Consider the following 16,279-nt stretch of genomic DNA (forward strand, 5'->3'; position numbering starts at 1 on the left):
TTGTCTAGGCATTGAGGAGAGAGAAAGAATAGGACTTGGTATTTGAATGTTTGATGGAAGGCAAGGTGGAAGCCAGGAAAAGCAAAGTGGACCAGGCACTGTACTAAGCATAACTACCTTTCAAAGTAGGTATTGTTTCTAGTTTACACAAAATAAAATCTATAGAGATGTAATACAAATTGAAGTAATACAGGATTTAAGTGGGAAAGTCAGGCTTTGAATTCAGGTCCGTCTTCCTTTAGATTCTGCTCTAACATACTGTGCTTTTAATTTTGGATTTCTGAGACTAATGGAAAAAGGGACAACTGGAATGGGGCTGATTTTAGGGATAAGATGAGTTTGTTTTTGAGGTTTGATGTGCTGGTAGATTGTTCATCAAGCATCTGGAAAAGTATCATTTGGTTTAGAGATAGCTGGGGCATACAATATTGGGGATTTTTTTCATAGATGTGACAATTGATGAGGACTCCAAGAGAGCCTATAGAGAATTGAAGAAGAGAGAGAGGACAAAGGCTTGACTACTAATAATTAATGTGTCCAGGTTAGAATGAAGTAGGATCAGGTATAGAAAAGCCAGAAAAAGAATAGAAAGTTATGAGGTGAAACAGGAAGTGTAGTACCACCAAAAACAAGGAAAACACTGTATAGAGGAAAAGACTGTCAAAGCTGTTGAATACTGCAGATGTCAAGGAGACAGGCTTAATCTAGTCATTAGGAGAAAAATAGTTGGGGTCAGTAGTTTCAGAAGAGGATTCACACAGGAGCCAGTGTGTAATGAATTAAACAATAAGATGGTGAAGTTAGGGAAATAGACCATCTACTAAAGTCTGTAGTCTCTTATTTTGAGATCTTGAGAAAAAGAGAGAAAATGTGAGAGGAATTAGTGTATGGTCTCTAGAAAAAAGAGCAGTGTCTAGGGAAGGTTTTTTGATAGGGAAAACTGGGCATCTTTATAACTTGGTAAAGAAAGAGACAATTGAAAGAGTAGAAGTTTGAAAGGCAAGTGAAGAAAGGAAAATGACTTTCTTAAAGGAAAAAAATGTTTTAATTTGAAGAATACTAAAAATAGTAACTCCTATAATCAACCACTAAAAATTATATAAGGTAAATTGAAGGCCCTTCTTAAGTCCTCTAATTTACAAACCCCTCTCCAATTTTACCTTCCCTGTTAATAGTTTGGCAGAAATGTATTCTAGGTTTTTCCTTTATTTAAACAAGCATCTCTCTTTCTCTTTGCATCTGTTCCCAAAAGTACACTTTTTGTTAAATTAAAATAGAATGATGCTGTATAATGTTTTCAAATTGCTTCTTTCATATCAATCATGGAGATTTTTCTAGGTCAATACACACAGTCACATATCAAATCCATCTTATTCTTTTTAACAGGTGCATAATGTTCTTTTGTTTGGGTAGACCATAATTTATATCAAAATCCCTTCATTGATGACCATTTTTTGGTACATTGTTTCTAGAAAGCGGGTTGCTGGGTGTGGTGGGCTGAATGGAGCCTCCAAAGATATCCACACTCTAATCTCAGGAATCTATGAATGTTACTTTGCAGATGTGATTATTAACTTAATCACTGCAACTGGATATTGCAGTGGGGAGATTATCCTGGATTATTTGCGTAGGCCCTAAATGTAATTACAAATGTCCTTACAAGAGGGAGGCAGAGGGAGATTTTACTATAGAAGAAAAAGGCCATGTAATGACAGAAGCAGAGAGAAGCAGTGTCAGAGAGATAGAAGATACTATGCCACTGGCTTTGAAGCAGGAGGAAAAGAACAAAAGCCAAGTAATATAGTTAGCCTTTGGAAGTTAGAAAAGGCAAGGAAACAGATTCTCCCCGGAGCCTCCCGAAGAAACCAGCCTTGCTGAAACCTTGATTTTAGTCCTATAATACTCATTTCAGATTTCTGGCCACCAGAGCTATAAACGATAAATTTGTGTTGGTTTAAGCCACCAATTTTGTAGTAATTCAGTATGACTTCATGTGAACTTGATTACATCTGCAAAGACCCTATTTCCAAATAAGGTCATATTCATATGTATTGGAGGTTAGGACTTTAACATATATTTGGGGGGACACAGTTCAACCCACACACCTGTTAAAAAAAAAGTCATTTCATCTGTAAGTGGTTTTACATTTTGATTTCTGGGAACTTGTCATTTAAAGCTGGAATTATTATTGCCTCACAGAAATTACAAAATTCTTGGCTGGATTTGGGATTTCAGGAAATCCCACAGGGAATAGGGAGGATGGGTGGGTATTTTGAGGATAATGAGTTTGGTATGGATCAGAGAGCGTCTCAGAATATATACATGTAGCACATCACTTTTATAAAATTAGTGAGCAAAACAAAACAACATATTTTTTCCTTTCATTTATTCTTGTTTGTTTTTTAATTTTTATTCTATATTGGAGTATAGTTGATTAACAATGTTGTGTTAGTTTCAGGTGTACAGCAAAGTGATTCAGTTATACATATACATGTATAAATTCTTTTTCAAATTCTTTTCCCATTTAGGTTATTACAGAGTACTGAGCAGAGTTCCCTGTGCTATACAGTAGGTCCTTGTTGGTTATCTATTTTGTTTTATTTTATTTTATTTTTGGCCGCCCTACACAGCTTGTGGGATCTTAATTGCCCGACCAGGGATTGAACCTGTGCCCTCCGCAGTGAAAGCACAGAGTCCTAACCACTGGACCGCTCGTGAATTCCCTATCTATTTTAAATATAGCAGTGTGTACATGTCAATCCCAAATTCCCAGTCTATCCCTGCTCCCCACCCTTTACCCCCTGGTAACCATAAATTTGTTCTCTAAGCCTGTTTCTGTTTTTTAAATAAGTTCAGTTTTATCATTTTTTTTTGATTCCGCATATAAGTGATATCATATGATACTTGTCTTTCTCTCTCTGATTTACTTCGCTTAGTATGATAATCTTCAGGTCCATCCATGTTGCTGCAAATGGTGAAATAACATATTTTCACACACACATATATAGAATATGTGTGTGATATTTGAATACGCTCTAAAGAAAAGCAGCAAAATAGGGGGAGGAGGACAGCAGGGATGGCAGAGGGAGGAACACAGAGGATTCTGCAGTGTGGTGAGTTCACGGGTGTTTATTATTAGCCTTCATTATTTAATACCTTTTGCATGTATTAATATATAATAAAACAGCAAGTATGAGTTACGCTTTAATGTAAAATTGTGCCTATATAACACAAAATTTTAAAAAATGGCATAGAGATGGTAGAAAATATGTTTTGAGAATTGAGTTTCATGCAACTAAGGCCGGAAATCTACATTGGAAAGCGGCCCCCTCTGTTTCTTCAGGCCAACTTTTCCAGGTGGTACTTGGAAAAGCTGACGGATGACAGAGCACTGGGTAAACTCACGCTAATTATGAAATCGTGAGTAAAATAACTTGTGCTTCTATAGAACTCAAGCACCAACAAATCAGAAGGCTCACAAGGTGAGCAGAAGAATTCCTAGAACCGCAGTTTCCACGTTGTTTCATCACCCTACCGGTAAAGACCCTCTCTGAGACGTTGCGTCTCCGAAAAGACTGTTTTCCCATTCCAAAATGGCGGCTCCGGCGCCACAACTTAGGTATAGCGCATGTCCGGAAGTTACGCAATCCCATAAGGTAGCGCGCCCCTACCCGTGGGGAGAATTTCCGCCATTTTTGAAAATCGGGGAGGTGCGGGGCTAAGTGTCGCCGCTGCTGGGATGGCAGCCTTTGCCGTGGAACCCCAGGTGCCCACGTTAGGTGAGTAAAAAACTGCTTTTCCTCCCTAGCACTGCGATGCACACCGTAATCTTGGAAGCGGGCAAGCCTGAAAGGCAGTAGTCATAGGGCTCTCGTCTGCTAATTTCAGCCGCAGAGGGGCAGGCTCTGGCTCGTACCCAACTTCTTAGTCCGCCCCCTACTCGAGGAGTCTCCACCCAGCCGCTACCAAGGCGGCTCCGGGAAAATGCGGGCCCCGAGGAGGGCGAAGAAACGGCGGTCTTGTGGTGACTAAGCTGTTTTGTGCCCCCATACGCTGGAGCCAGACCTATCCATACCTGGGATTCCGCCAGCGCGGCAGACGCGATGCTAGGTTCAGGGATCCGGGGAAGCGTTGGTGGGAAGGAACTCACCTGTGAACACCTGGGTGGGCAGTGCCCTGGGGTGTGGTTACCTTTCACCTCTGTTTGGTCACCTAGGCTTTTAGTTCCTGTTTGATTCCTTCCTTCTCTCGGGCTTTGCAGAAGAAATCTGTTTTTGAAGGAAGCTTGAATCGTGCGACATTTAATCAGGTGATGGCAGCCATTGAGATATTAGCCTTAATAGGAAGCCAGGAGTTCGCTCGATTTCCCCCGCCTTTATCTTGGGAAAATGACTAAGTATTGTAGGAGATCTTTTCCTCTAATCGGTCACGTCATGATTTTTTAAAAAAAATTCATTACCATTATTTAATGGGGAGGGGCATTGCTGAGATGTGTTGTCTTCAGAAAATCTTGCCAAGTTAGCAGGATGTCGATTTTGTGTGTGTGTGTCTGCTGAGTTTTGGGATTTGTGAGAACCGTCGAATATCTTAGAACAGAAAATAAATCGTCTACTGTCATAGAGATGTATTTGAAAGTTCGGTTACAACTTTGAGTTTGAAAGGAGAGCAAACAGGATATGTATCTGTAGAATGAGTTTTATTAGAGTTGAAGGATTTATAATGCTTGACATGTTTTGTGCAAAATAAGTTTCTTTTGAGAATAGAGTAACTTGTTTTAGCATTAGTTATAAAAAACTAAATGCATAATATCAACAGAGATACTCAGCTACATTTAAAGTTGGTCTGGGTATTATGTCTTGTATTATTTTAGAGGTAAAAAAACTTTTCATTCCAGTTCCAAAGTTTTCTACTCAACAAAAACATTTTGGAGTGTATGTTTTTTGGGGTTACAAATATGAATAAACCTTTGGTCAGAAATCTGACATTAGTTGTATTAATTGTTCAAGTCCACATATTGCAGATATTCCAGACGAGGAAATAAACATTTTCCCAGCACCTAATGGTATAGTAAAACTAATGGTTACTTCAACAAACAATGCTAGCCGAGTAAGACACCGTACTTAACATGTTAGGAGTACAAGACTGAAATGGAATTTAAGACTTGACAAATCCATTGGTATAGCTCCCTAAGTGACAGGGTTAGGTGGTAAGTGACAGTTCAGTTAAGAGCCCTTTGTGCCCTTCTCACTCTGCTGCTTTCTACTGTATCACAATATACATTCGGATGTGTCAGAAATTTTCTTGACTTCATTATTACTGTATTTGCCATATATGTATTTTTTTTTTCTTTTGGGGCTGGGAGAGTGAAGGTAGTTAGTGGTACCTAAAGCTTTGTAATACATTTATTACTATGGGTTTATAAATATATGTTCATAATATGCTTTTATTTAGACTTTTGGTTTGATTTTAGTGTTATGTTCTTTGGAAATATGTAATAGTACTGTGGTAACATCGTAACTAGCACTTTGAAGTAATTACAATGTAATATAGCTCTTCACACCTTATTTCAGTATTTGCTTTATTCTTTTCCTGAATTTCTTTTCCTTTTTCCTTTTTTTATGTGTTTGCATTTTAATATCTAGGTCTACTATGATTAGAAATAAGAGGAAGAGTAAATAATTGACAGCATTTGGATAGCAAGAAACACATTTTTGAGGCTGTTTAGAAGTTAAGGAATAGTTAATAAAGGTAATATAAATAACATACCAAATGTTTGACCTTTCTGAGTGCCATGAATCACATTCAGGCTTGTCAGATAGTTGAAAAATTAAATTTTCTTAAGCAGAAATTGCAAATTCTACATATACACATCAGTCCCTCAGTTTTGGCTATTGTAAGATACTATTAGAATAATAATAATAACTAATATTTGGTGAATACTTACTGTATATTAGGCACTTGAGGTAAGTGCTTTACTTGCTGTTAAGTCTAATCAAAGCTCTGTGGGTGGGTGCTACAATTATGTCCATTTTGCTGAGACTGGAACCGAGGTCTCTTCACTCCAGAGCCCATGTTTTCCTTACTGGGCTATTTTGTCCTGAAATTAGAGGAAGTTATAGCTTCCGTATTTTCATAGTTGGAATAATAATAATACCTACCCTATAAATTGTGAAAAATAATTTTGAATTGATGATCCTGAAGTATCAGTTCTTAAATTGGTTTTTTGTTAGGGAGACTTTTATTGGTTATTCCTCACTTTAAAATGAATGGTTTTAAAAAATGACCCAAAAGATAACCTTTCCAAATCTTTTCAATATAATTCTTAGTTGGTATGCTAATCATCACATTATTTCATATGTGCTTTAATGTGTGCATGATTACACTTTTATTACAAAAATGACTGACAGTTGTATATGGGGAAAGAAAAGCGGGACATACAGCACGCTAAACCTATTGTGTTTGATTTGCTTAGACTTTGTGTAACTAGTGCACCTTGTTCTTGCTTTCGGTTGTTACGTAGTAGAAGCTGATCCAGAAATGGAAAGAAATTATTCTGTATGTATTAGGGATTTTTTTTTTAGATAATAAGCTAAAATGTAAAAATTTTTAAATAAATGTTGATTCTTAAATCTATGAAGTAATGTAAACAAAAACAGCTGTCAAGTATTTGGTTAATACAAAATATTTCACATTTTTCTAGAAATAATTTTTATTGTTTTTTAAAATAATAAAATTAACTATGGTTCTGTAATACTTAACAGTTTTGATTAAATTCTCAAAATTGTTTATGCTGGATTCTTGCATCTTTTTGTTAGATATTGTTACATTAAAGTCCTTTCTTTGTATTATTTTATTTTCTGATTCATTTAGGATCTGAACCAATGATGCTGGGTTCACCCACGTCTCCAAAGCCAGGGGTTAATGCCCAGTTCCTACCTGGATTTTTAATGGGGGATTTGCCAGCTCCAGTGACTCCACAACCTCGATCAATTAGTGGCCCTTCAGTAGGAGTAATGGAAATGAGATCACCTTTACTTGCAGGTAGGTAAATTGCTTAAAATAGTTTTATAGTACTATCAATACATGTACTAGAATTTTAAAAAGGGTAGTGGTGCAACGTTCACCCTCAAACCACATTTATTTAAAAAAATTAAGCAGTGTCTCTATTTTTTATTTTAAGATTATTGGAATAGAGGTGTAAGCAATATAAGTTGCTATAATTCCAAGAACCACTCACTAAAAATATGTATACTACATTTTATTCAATCTAAGAGGCCATTGATTGTAAAACTCACCATTATTTTAAGTACCACTAAGAAAGAAAAACACTAAATATGATAGAACACCATTTGCCAATTTTTGTAAATTATCCATTTCAGAGATGTTAAAGTGTGTGTGGGTGGGGGGAGGGGAATATGGTCGTTTAACTTCAGCTGAATTCAATTTAAATAATTCATCTTAAATATAATAATAGCAAATAGTCAAAAGAAGTGTAATTTGAAAATCTGTAGATATGAATTCTACTTCTAGTCATAGTGAATTAAGAGTCTCACTTATAGTGTGTTTAGTGAAAGGACTTACTCCACAAACTATGATTTGCAGTTGTCAGCCCAAAATGTTATGTAAATGAAACGTATCTTTTACAGGACTCTTTTAGCAAACAAATATTTTAAAAGATAACTTGAAAGTTTTGACTGTGAATAGTGAGAGCTACAGAAATGGTTGAATTCCAAATGTGAGCTAATATCCTTTTAATAGATGTTTAAATGAAAATTCTTCTTACTTTAATTGTCCTTAAGGTATTATTTCGGTTAAAGTGGTTTATTGTCTTTTTTTTTTTTTTTTTTAGGGTTGATCAGGGAGAATTATAAGTTATATTCTGGACAGATTTTTGTTTTTTACATATTTCAAGTGTATTATTTTATTACTGTAGCTACTATATATTGAGTGTTTATGAGCCAGGCAGTATGCTAAGCATTTTATATGTTATTTTCATTCTTTTATCAGTCCTAAAGGGTGGTTAGTAGTATCCTCCATAAGAGGAAACTGAGGCTAAATGCAGTATAGAACTTGCTGAAGCTCACTGGTTAGTGACAGCAGGAGGTTAAAGCCCAGGTCAGTCTTGTTCTATAGCCTGTGCTCTAATCTAAATACCTTATGCCGTACTGTCTAGGCTCAGACATTAGTCTTACAGAGGGCCTGGACTGCTTCGCTACTTGGCATTGTTGATTCTCTGACTTAACGAAGATCCCTTTGTATCCCCCAAAGTTGGTCCTTTTCCTGTATGTTTATTATGTACTTAAATATATTTCTACTGTGAGAAACACGAATAGGAATTTGACAGTCAAATTCCACATTAGGGGCTTCCCTGGTGGCGCAGTGGCTGAGAATCTGCCTGCCAATGCAGGGGACACGGGTTCGAGCCCTGGTCTGGGAAGATCCCACATGCCGCGGAGCAACTAGGCCCGTGAGCCACAACTACTGAGCCTGCGCGTCTGGAGCCTGTGCTCCGCAACAAGAGAGGCCGCGATAGTGAGAGGCCCGCGCACCGCGATGAAGAGTGGCCCCCGCTTGCCGCAACTGGAGAAAGCCCTCGCACAGAAACGAAGACCCAACACAGCCAAAAAATAAATAAATAAATAAATTAATTAATTAATTAATAAAAAAAAAAAAAAATTCCACATTAGGAGATTATATTCAAGGGTATACAAACTGCAGCTGTTTAATACCTACTTTCAAGTGAGAGATAGGATCAAATTTTGTATTGAAATGTTAAGCATCTTGTAGAGAAAACAAAAGTTGCATGTGTTTACTAAAAACTAAAATTTCTATTTACTTATTCTGGAACCTTTTATTCAAAGTGCAGTCTATGGATCACCAACATTGGCATCACTGGGAGCTTGTTAGAAATTCATAGTCTCAGGCTCCATCTCACATGATCTGAGACATAACCTGAATTTTAACAAGATGCCTAGGTGATTCTTATGTGTATTAAGGTTTGAGAAGCGCTGGGAGACAGGAGTTGAAGTCATTATTTTAAAAATATTAATTTAAAAGATCTTACCAGAAAGATGGAGGATTTCTTTATTTTCTCATCTGTCTATATTTTTTGTACATTGTTAGGTGGGTCACCACCACAGCCAGTTGTACCAGCTCATAAAGATAAAAGTGGAGCTCCACCAGTTAGAAGTATATATGATGACATTTCCAGCCCAGGACTTGGATCAACACCTTTAACTTCAAGAAGACAGGTGATATACATATCCTCATTCATGACTATACATATCCTCGTTCATGACCATACATATCCTTATTTCATGTTTTTATGCGGTTATACAGGGAGGGTCAGTAATTTGAAGTGTTTGCCTGAGGTCTGTTTTAGTGTAACTTTATTGCACAGAATAAGCATTAGGGACAGTTATCATAGAGTCTAATTAAATTGTGTTTATCATGAAATGTACTTAAAAATGTAATAGAACTTAGATAATTGTCTCATATAGGTAATTCTGTGGCTTTTAAAGGTGTGCCTCTTCACCTGTCCATGCCCCCAACCTCATTAATAAACATGTAGAAATGATTATCATTTAAATTGTTCATTGTTTAAAAAGTTCAATGTTTTTTTGTTTTTGTTTTTTTTTTTTCCCCACTGTAACAGCTCCTTTACTTTGCAGTGAAAATTGATTTGTATATTCTTTGCCTCTGAGTCCTTGTGGGATTTTTTTTTTTTTTTAATTCAGACAGAAAGTCACAAAAATTATACTCATCCTCATCAGTTCACTCAGTCCCATGTAATTAATTGTTTTTTTTCATCTTGATCTTTTGTTAGCACTTTTATGAGTTCATCAGTTTTTCATCAGAGTTCTGAAAATGCTTATTCATTCAGTTCAGCAGTACAGTCAGTCAGAGTCTTTTCCATGAATTTCTTGAAGATGAAACCCTTTTATAGGAACATATTTGCAAAATCATCAGAGTACACCCAGAACTGTCTGTAAATGACAAAAGACTTAAAAATGACCACGGTAAAAGATTTGATGAAAGTTCATAATAATGCAGTTGACAAGAAAATTAGTTATTTCTGAGATATACATTTTAAAGTAATAACTAGGATTATTACTTATAACATTATACCAGAACATATAAGATTTTTAGAAATTTCATGTAATGTCTGAAACATTTATATTAACATATTTCCATACATATTTCCATACAAATACAAATATAAGATTTTTAGAAATTTCATGTAATGTCTGAAACATTTATATTAACATATTTCCATACATATTTCCATACAAATACAAATATAAGATTTTTAGAAATTTCATGTAATGTCTGAAACATTTATATTAACATATTTCCATACATATTTCCATACAAATACAAATATAAGATTTTTAGAAATTTCATGTAATGTCTGAAACATTTATATTAACATATTTCCATACAAATAACCCAATGAAAGTTTAGTATTAGTTGTTTTGTTTGTTTTTTTATACTGCAGGTTCTTATTAGGCATCAATTTTATACACATCAGTGTATACATGTCAATCCCAAAAAAAAAAAAAGTTCAATGTTTATACATAGTTTTGTGAAAGAACAAGTGAAGATTCAGGGTTTATCCAGATCTAAGGCACCTTGTAATGATTTGAGGTCTTTATTTTAGGGATAGTTTTATTAATATAAGACCAATATCCTTTTAGAGCTGTGTTCACTGTTCACTTATTTTACTAAAAACGCTTGCTCCTGCATGTTTATGAGCTGATGGTTTAGTGTGTTCCTGGTGTAGGTGTTCTGATGGTGATGTTAAGTTTTGGTTGGTGTAGATGTAGGTGTTCTGATGGTGTTATTTTCAGTCAGATTATACAAGTTAGGGATTCTCTGTTTTAATGGTACTGATAGCACAAAAAAAGTATGTAATACTTATGAAGTACCTACAGTGTACATGGCCTAATCTTATAACTTCTCATGTATTGTCTCATTTAATCCTCACAATGAATCTGTGAGGTAGCCCTTACGAGCTTTATTTTATCATTGAGGAAACTAGGACACCGAAAGCCTTAAGTAATTTGTCAAGGGTAAGTCAGCTAGTCTAGTAGAGCCAGATTTTAAACCTAGCAATCTTGAATCTAGAGCCAGTGTTTACAAGAGCAGTGTTCTGCTGATACATACTACTGTTATTACTCTTGATTGTCAGTTGAAAGGTAGTGTGGATTTTTCTTTTAAGTAGGAAGTTTAGTAGCTTTTATAGTCAAAAGTTTTCTCTCCTATTACTATTATGCCTAGAAGGATATATAAACAAAGTGTATGAGCTAAACTGGTAAGTTCTTTATATAACAACATTTCTGCTGTTTGATTTGGAGAAATATTTTATGGCCTTTCCCTAAATCAAATATAGCATGTTTGTTGGCAAGTTTAAGAAGAGTAGAAAAATCTTTCAGTAAACTTTGATTATAGGCTTGATATGCATGGCATACTAGGCCTGTTTGTCAAGCAAGGCAAAATTAATTCATTGTGTTAAACAGATTACTTTCTTTTTCCAACACTTCTACACGTGCCCTCCTGTCGAGTGTAGTAGCTACTAGCCAAGTGTGGCTGTTGACACTTGAAATGTGGCTAGTCCTGTACTGAATTGAGATATACATGCGTACTAGAAAATTAACAACTACTTGTGTGGTTTGTGTTATATGTGGACAGTGGTGTTATAAACTTAACTATGTCCAGAATATTCTGGTCTGGAGTATTTTTCTAGAGGTTGATAGATAAATCTGATGTTTAGTTTGATATGAGGATCTCTGGCTTATAAGTTTATGCCAGTTTTCATTACTTCTCTCATAATACATGAAAAGAAAGGTAGTTTATAGTTATTGCTATGTTCAAAATGTTTAAAAATCTTGTGGGTCATAATTTGTAGAGAAAATTTTTGATTTGGAAGTTGGTAAGAATATTATTAAAGTCCAAATTAGTTTTGCTGCCTGACACTTAAGTCAACCTCTCTAATCAGGAAAGAAGTTATCATTAAGAATTGAACAGTGCATTTTGTATCCCTCCTAACAATCTCTCAGCATTTGATCTGGTTGCTGGATAATAGCCAGATTTTAGATTTTCTTAGTTTAGTCAGAATCTGTTAAAAAAATTTCTCTCTATATGTTTACTTCTAGAGAAAGAGTCTGTTTCTCATTCTGGATTAGATATTTTTGTTTTTGTTTATAGAAGGACTTTTAACTACTTTAATCTCTAATTTTCTCACATTTAAAGGAATTAGTCTTTGTTACTTTCTACTAGTAAAGGCAGAGATATGCTGTCTTTTACTGTGTAGACTGATTTGAATCTATAGTATTTCATGGTTTGTAAATGTCAATTTAGAAATATAGTTTTGCCATCTTTCTATTTTTCAATGTGAACGTGATGATTTGAGGAATCACCATTATCTCTGTTATTTCAAATATTGTATCTTAGGAACTAAAAACAAATAGCAGTGTTACTGTTTACTAAAAACAATGTCTTTTTACCTAATGCAACTTTTCTTATATTAAACATATAATATGCTAACAAGTCTGGCATTTTAGATTAATACTGTTCAGCTTAAAAAAAAAAACAAAACTTAGAGAGTACTCTTCAATTGTGAGCTAATAGGCATTTCCAATACCTGGTAGACATTCAGTTGTCTGTTGAATGTAGTTTTTCAACACTTATTGTGTTTGTGTTTTGGTTAGAACTTTGCATTTTTACTTTAACACTTTCTTCTGTTTTCATGTAGGCAAACATTTCAGTAATGCAGAGTCCTCTTGTTGGAGTTATGACAACTACTCCTGGAACAGGTAAGCAATGCCTTTTAACACCAATGACTATTCTTTACTCTTTGAATGAAGATAATATAAGACCTTTGTTGGTCATTGCCAAAATTTTGTCTTTTATATTTCAAACTTGGAGACTTTCTCAAATGTCAGTAACTTCCTTCAGCAAGGAAATATTTATTTGTATAGTATTCTTTTCTGAACTTATAGATAAGCTGTGATATTTTACTGAAAAATATTAAGAATTTTAAAAATTATGTATTTAATAGTGTCTCCTGAATTGTTAAAAACTGTAATTTTAAAAAAAGTGGTTGCAATTGAGAAGAAGAAGAATACAGAGACTGAATAATAAAGATGTTTTGAGAGATATTAGTGCATAGCTATAAATCTAAATGTCATTGACTACAAACAGCCACTGATTATATTTCATTTTTCTTTAAGATTAATGGTTTTTTTATCACGGTTAGCATCATCATAAGCACAGCTCTTCTAACATATTTGTATATTTATAATCTATCAAATGTTCACTCAGTAAATACTTGAGCATGTAACCAAGTATCAGGCCTTGGGAAACTGAACAAAATAGATAATCTTTGCCTTTATGGAGCTTACATTTATTTATAGAATTCACATTTATAAATAAAATAGTTTGTTAGAAGGTAATATGTTTTATGGATGAAAATTAAGCAGCAAAGGGAAGTAGGGAGTGAGGGCTTATATTAACTAAGGTAGTGTATTAGTTTTCTTTTGCTGCCATAACGTATTACCACAAACTTAAAAATGGTTTAAACAGTTCAGTGTACTGTTTTACAGTTCTGGAGGTGGGAAATCTGAAATGGGTCTCAATGGGCTAAAATCAGGGCATTGGTAGGCTGTATTAATTTATGGAGGCTCTAGGGGAGAATCTGTTTTCTGCCTTTTCCATCTTCTAGAGACTGCCCACATTTGTTTGTGGTCCCCTTCCTCCATCTTTAAAGCCAGCAACATTGTATCTCTGACCATTCTTCTGCAGTCAAGTCTCCCTCTCTCTCTTTTAAGGACTCTTGTGAATACTTGGAGCCCTTCTGGATAATCCAGGATAATCTCCCTATTTTAAGGTCAGCTGATTAGCAATCTTAACATCTGCAACGTTAATTCTCCTTTGCCATGTAATATAACACTCCCAGGTTCCAGGGATAAGGACATGGACATCTGGGGGTGAGGGGAAGCATTATTCTGCTTACTACAAATAGTTATAGGAAAAGTAACATTTGCTCAAAAACATTTAGGGCAAGTTTTCTAAACAGAGGAAATAGCAAGTACAAAGGCACTGAGGTGGGATTGTGTCTGGGGTGTTCAAACGAGTATAAAGAAGTTACTGTGAAATGGAGTGAGTGAGGGGGCGAATAATAGGAGATGAGGTCAGAGAGATAATGTGGGCTGATGCAACAAGGCCTCGTGGGTCATCGTAACAGTCGGTCTTTACCCAGGAAAGGTGGAAAAAAATAGGATGAGACTGGTCCTGTGATGTGAATAGACTTTGAAATAAGGAACAGGGTGGAAGCAAGGAGACCATACAGTTGGCTACTGCATTAGTCCAGGTGAGAGATGGTGGTGGCTTAGACATAAAGGAAGGCAGGAAAGAAGGAAAGGAGGAACAACAGCAAAAACAGACGGAACAAAAGAAACAGTAGCAAGACAGTAGGGTTAAATGAACCAAATGGACAATTATATAAAACGAAATGTGGTAAACACTCCTGTTTAAAGGCAAGCTGGTAACAAAAGTAATACCCGATGACAAGTTAGATCTTTTTATCTTCCAAATCTTGATTTCTTCAAGCAGTCTGAGTCATCATGGCAGTGTTCTTAAAGTCTAGATTTCTACTACTGGTTTGTTCAAGGCTATTTCTATTATGTTCCTCAAGTTTCTTCCAGCCTCCACCCACTGCCCTATTCGAAAGTCATTTCCACACTTTCAGGTATTTGTTACAGCAGCATCCCTTTTGGTACCAAAATCTGTATTAGTTTTAAATTGTTGCCATAACAAATTACCACAAACTTAGTGGCTTAAAGCAACACACATTTACTACATCATAGTTTCTAAAGGTCAGATGTCTGGGCACAGCTTGGTTCTTTGCTTTAGACGTCAGGTGTTAGCAGGGCTCTGTTCTTTTCTGGAAGCTCTGTGAATGAATCTGCATTCAGGTCGTTGGCCAAATTCAGTTCCATGTCATTGTAGGAATGAGGTCTCTGTTTCTTTGCTGGCTGTCACCTGTAGGTTTTCAGCTTCTAGAGGCTGCCCTCATTCCTTGGCTTATGGTTCCCCGTCTGTCTTCAAAGACAGCAATGGCAGATCAAATCCTTTTCTATGATTTGAATCTCTCTGATCTCTCTCTTCTATTGTATCTCTGATTTGACTTTTCTGCCATCTGCTGCTGTTAAGAGCTCATTTGATTACTTTGGGCTCACTGGAATAATCCAGGGTAATTCTTTAAGATCAGCTGATAAATAACCTAATTCTGTCTGTAAAGTCCCTTCACAGCAATACCTGGCTTAGAGTTTGATTGAATTACCAATCAATCAAACCAGGGGACAGAAGATTTGGGGTGATGTCTTTAGATTTCTGTCTGCCACATATATATAATGGTGAAAAATCTAGGATGTCACCTCTGTCTCAGTTACATACTTGAGGCGAAATATTCTAGGGGAATTAGTTCAGGTTTTAACAATCCTAATTTGATCAAATAGGCAGATAACAGTGCTTTGTTGTGTGATAATGCTTTGCTACGTGGCTATTTGTTATAATATTGACTATTCGGTTGAGTCAGTAAGTGATCCCAGAGACATTGAAGATGCAAAAGCACATAATGTTAAGTAATGTATTTTATGCTTTAAAGGATCTCTTAGTTGCCTGAAAAGCATGCATTGTAATATTCTGATTGCTGTCAAGTGGAAGAGTACAGGATTAAAGTTAATTAAACCTCCTTTTGTTAATTTATTTTTTCTAATACTGTAACTTCTATGAGGTTCTTGTAATTTTAGAAATCATATGTGAAAATATAAGAACTATGATAGCAAAAGATAACTGTCATAAATTGGCCACTGGGAGCCACTGCTGCTTCTTATTTGAGTTTAAGGAATTTATGTAAAGTCTTAATGGGGCATAAGTGAAAAAGAATACTTTCTTTTTTTTAAGAATACTTTTGAAAAGATGTGATAGACAAGAGGACTGTCATGCATGGTCAATACTAAAGAAGACATGGAAGAAAGGAGTTGAGAAAATTGAGGTGGAAAATGAAGACTTTTCACTTACAGCTATTTTTTAAACTCTTATATTTAGTGTTAAATAAATGAAAATTTCTTGTATGATTTGTAAATTTTAACTTTCTGAGATTGGCACCTTTTATAAAGAGATGTCACGGGATTTAATGGCATGAATTGCTATTTTATGCTTAGGTCCTTGTATCCAAAGGTGACTTTGGTTAGTTTTTAAGTCTGAAACTGAGGTT

General features: G+C 35.4%; 1 protein-coding gene across 4 annotated transcripts in view; it reads left to right on the plus strand.

The window, feature by feature from the left end:
* Positions 1–3,647: 3,647 nt before the first annotated feature.
* Positions 3,648–16,279, plus strand: part of NUP35 (nucleoporin 35) — a 38,438-nt gene continuing 25,806 nt past the window's right edge. The window contains exons 1-5 of one of the 4 annotated variants that reach the window (XM_082466804.1): positions 3,684–3,779; positions 5,643–5,748; positions 6,871–7,041; positions 9,124–9,251; positions 12,755–12,815. In XM_082466804.1, the coding sequence (XP_082322930.1) occupies positions 6,882–7,041; positions 9,124–9,251; positions 12,755–12,815 (349 nt within the window). In that variant the 5' untranslated portion in view covers positions 3,684–3,779; positions 5,643–5,748; positions 6,871–6,881. Of the gene's footprint in view, positions 3,780–3,936; positions 4,111–5,642; positions 5,749–6,870; positions 7,042–9,123; positions 9,252–12,754; positions 12,816–16,279 lie in introns of those variants that run through there. The other 3 variants (XM_082466806.1, XM_082466805.1, XM_082466803.1) reach the window with 3 other exon arrangements.

This window comes from Balaenoptera physalus (assembly GCF_965194825.1).
Source record: "Balaenoptera physalus genome assembly, chromosome: 6".
Taxonomy (NCBI): Eukaryota; Metazoa; Chordata; class Mammalia; order Artiodactyla; family Balaenopteridae; genus Balaenoptera; species Balaenoptera physalus.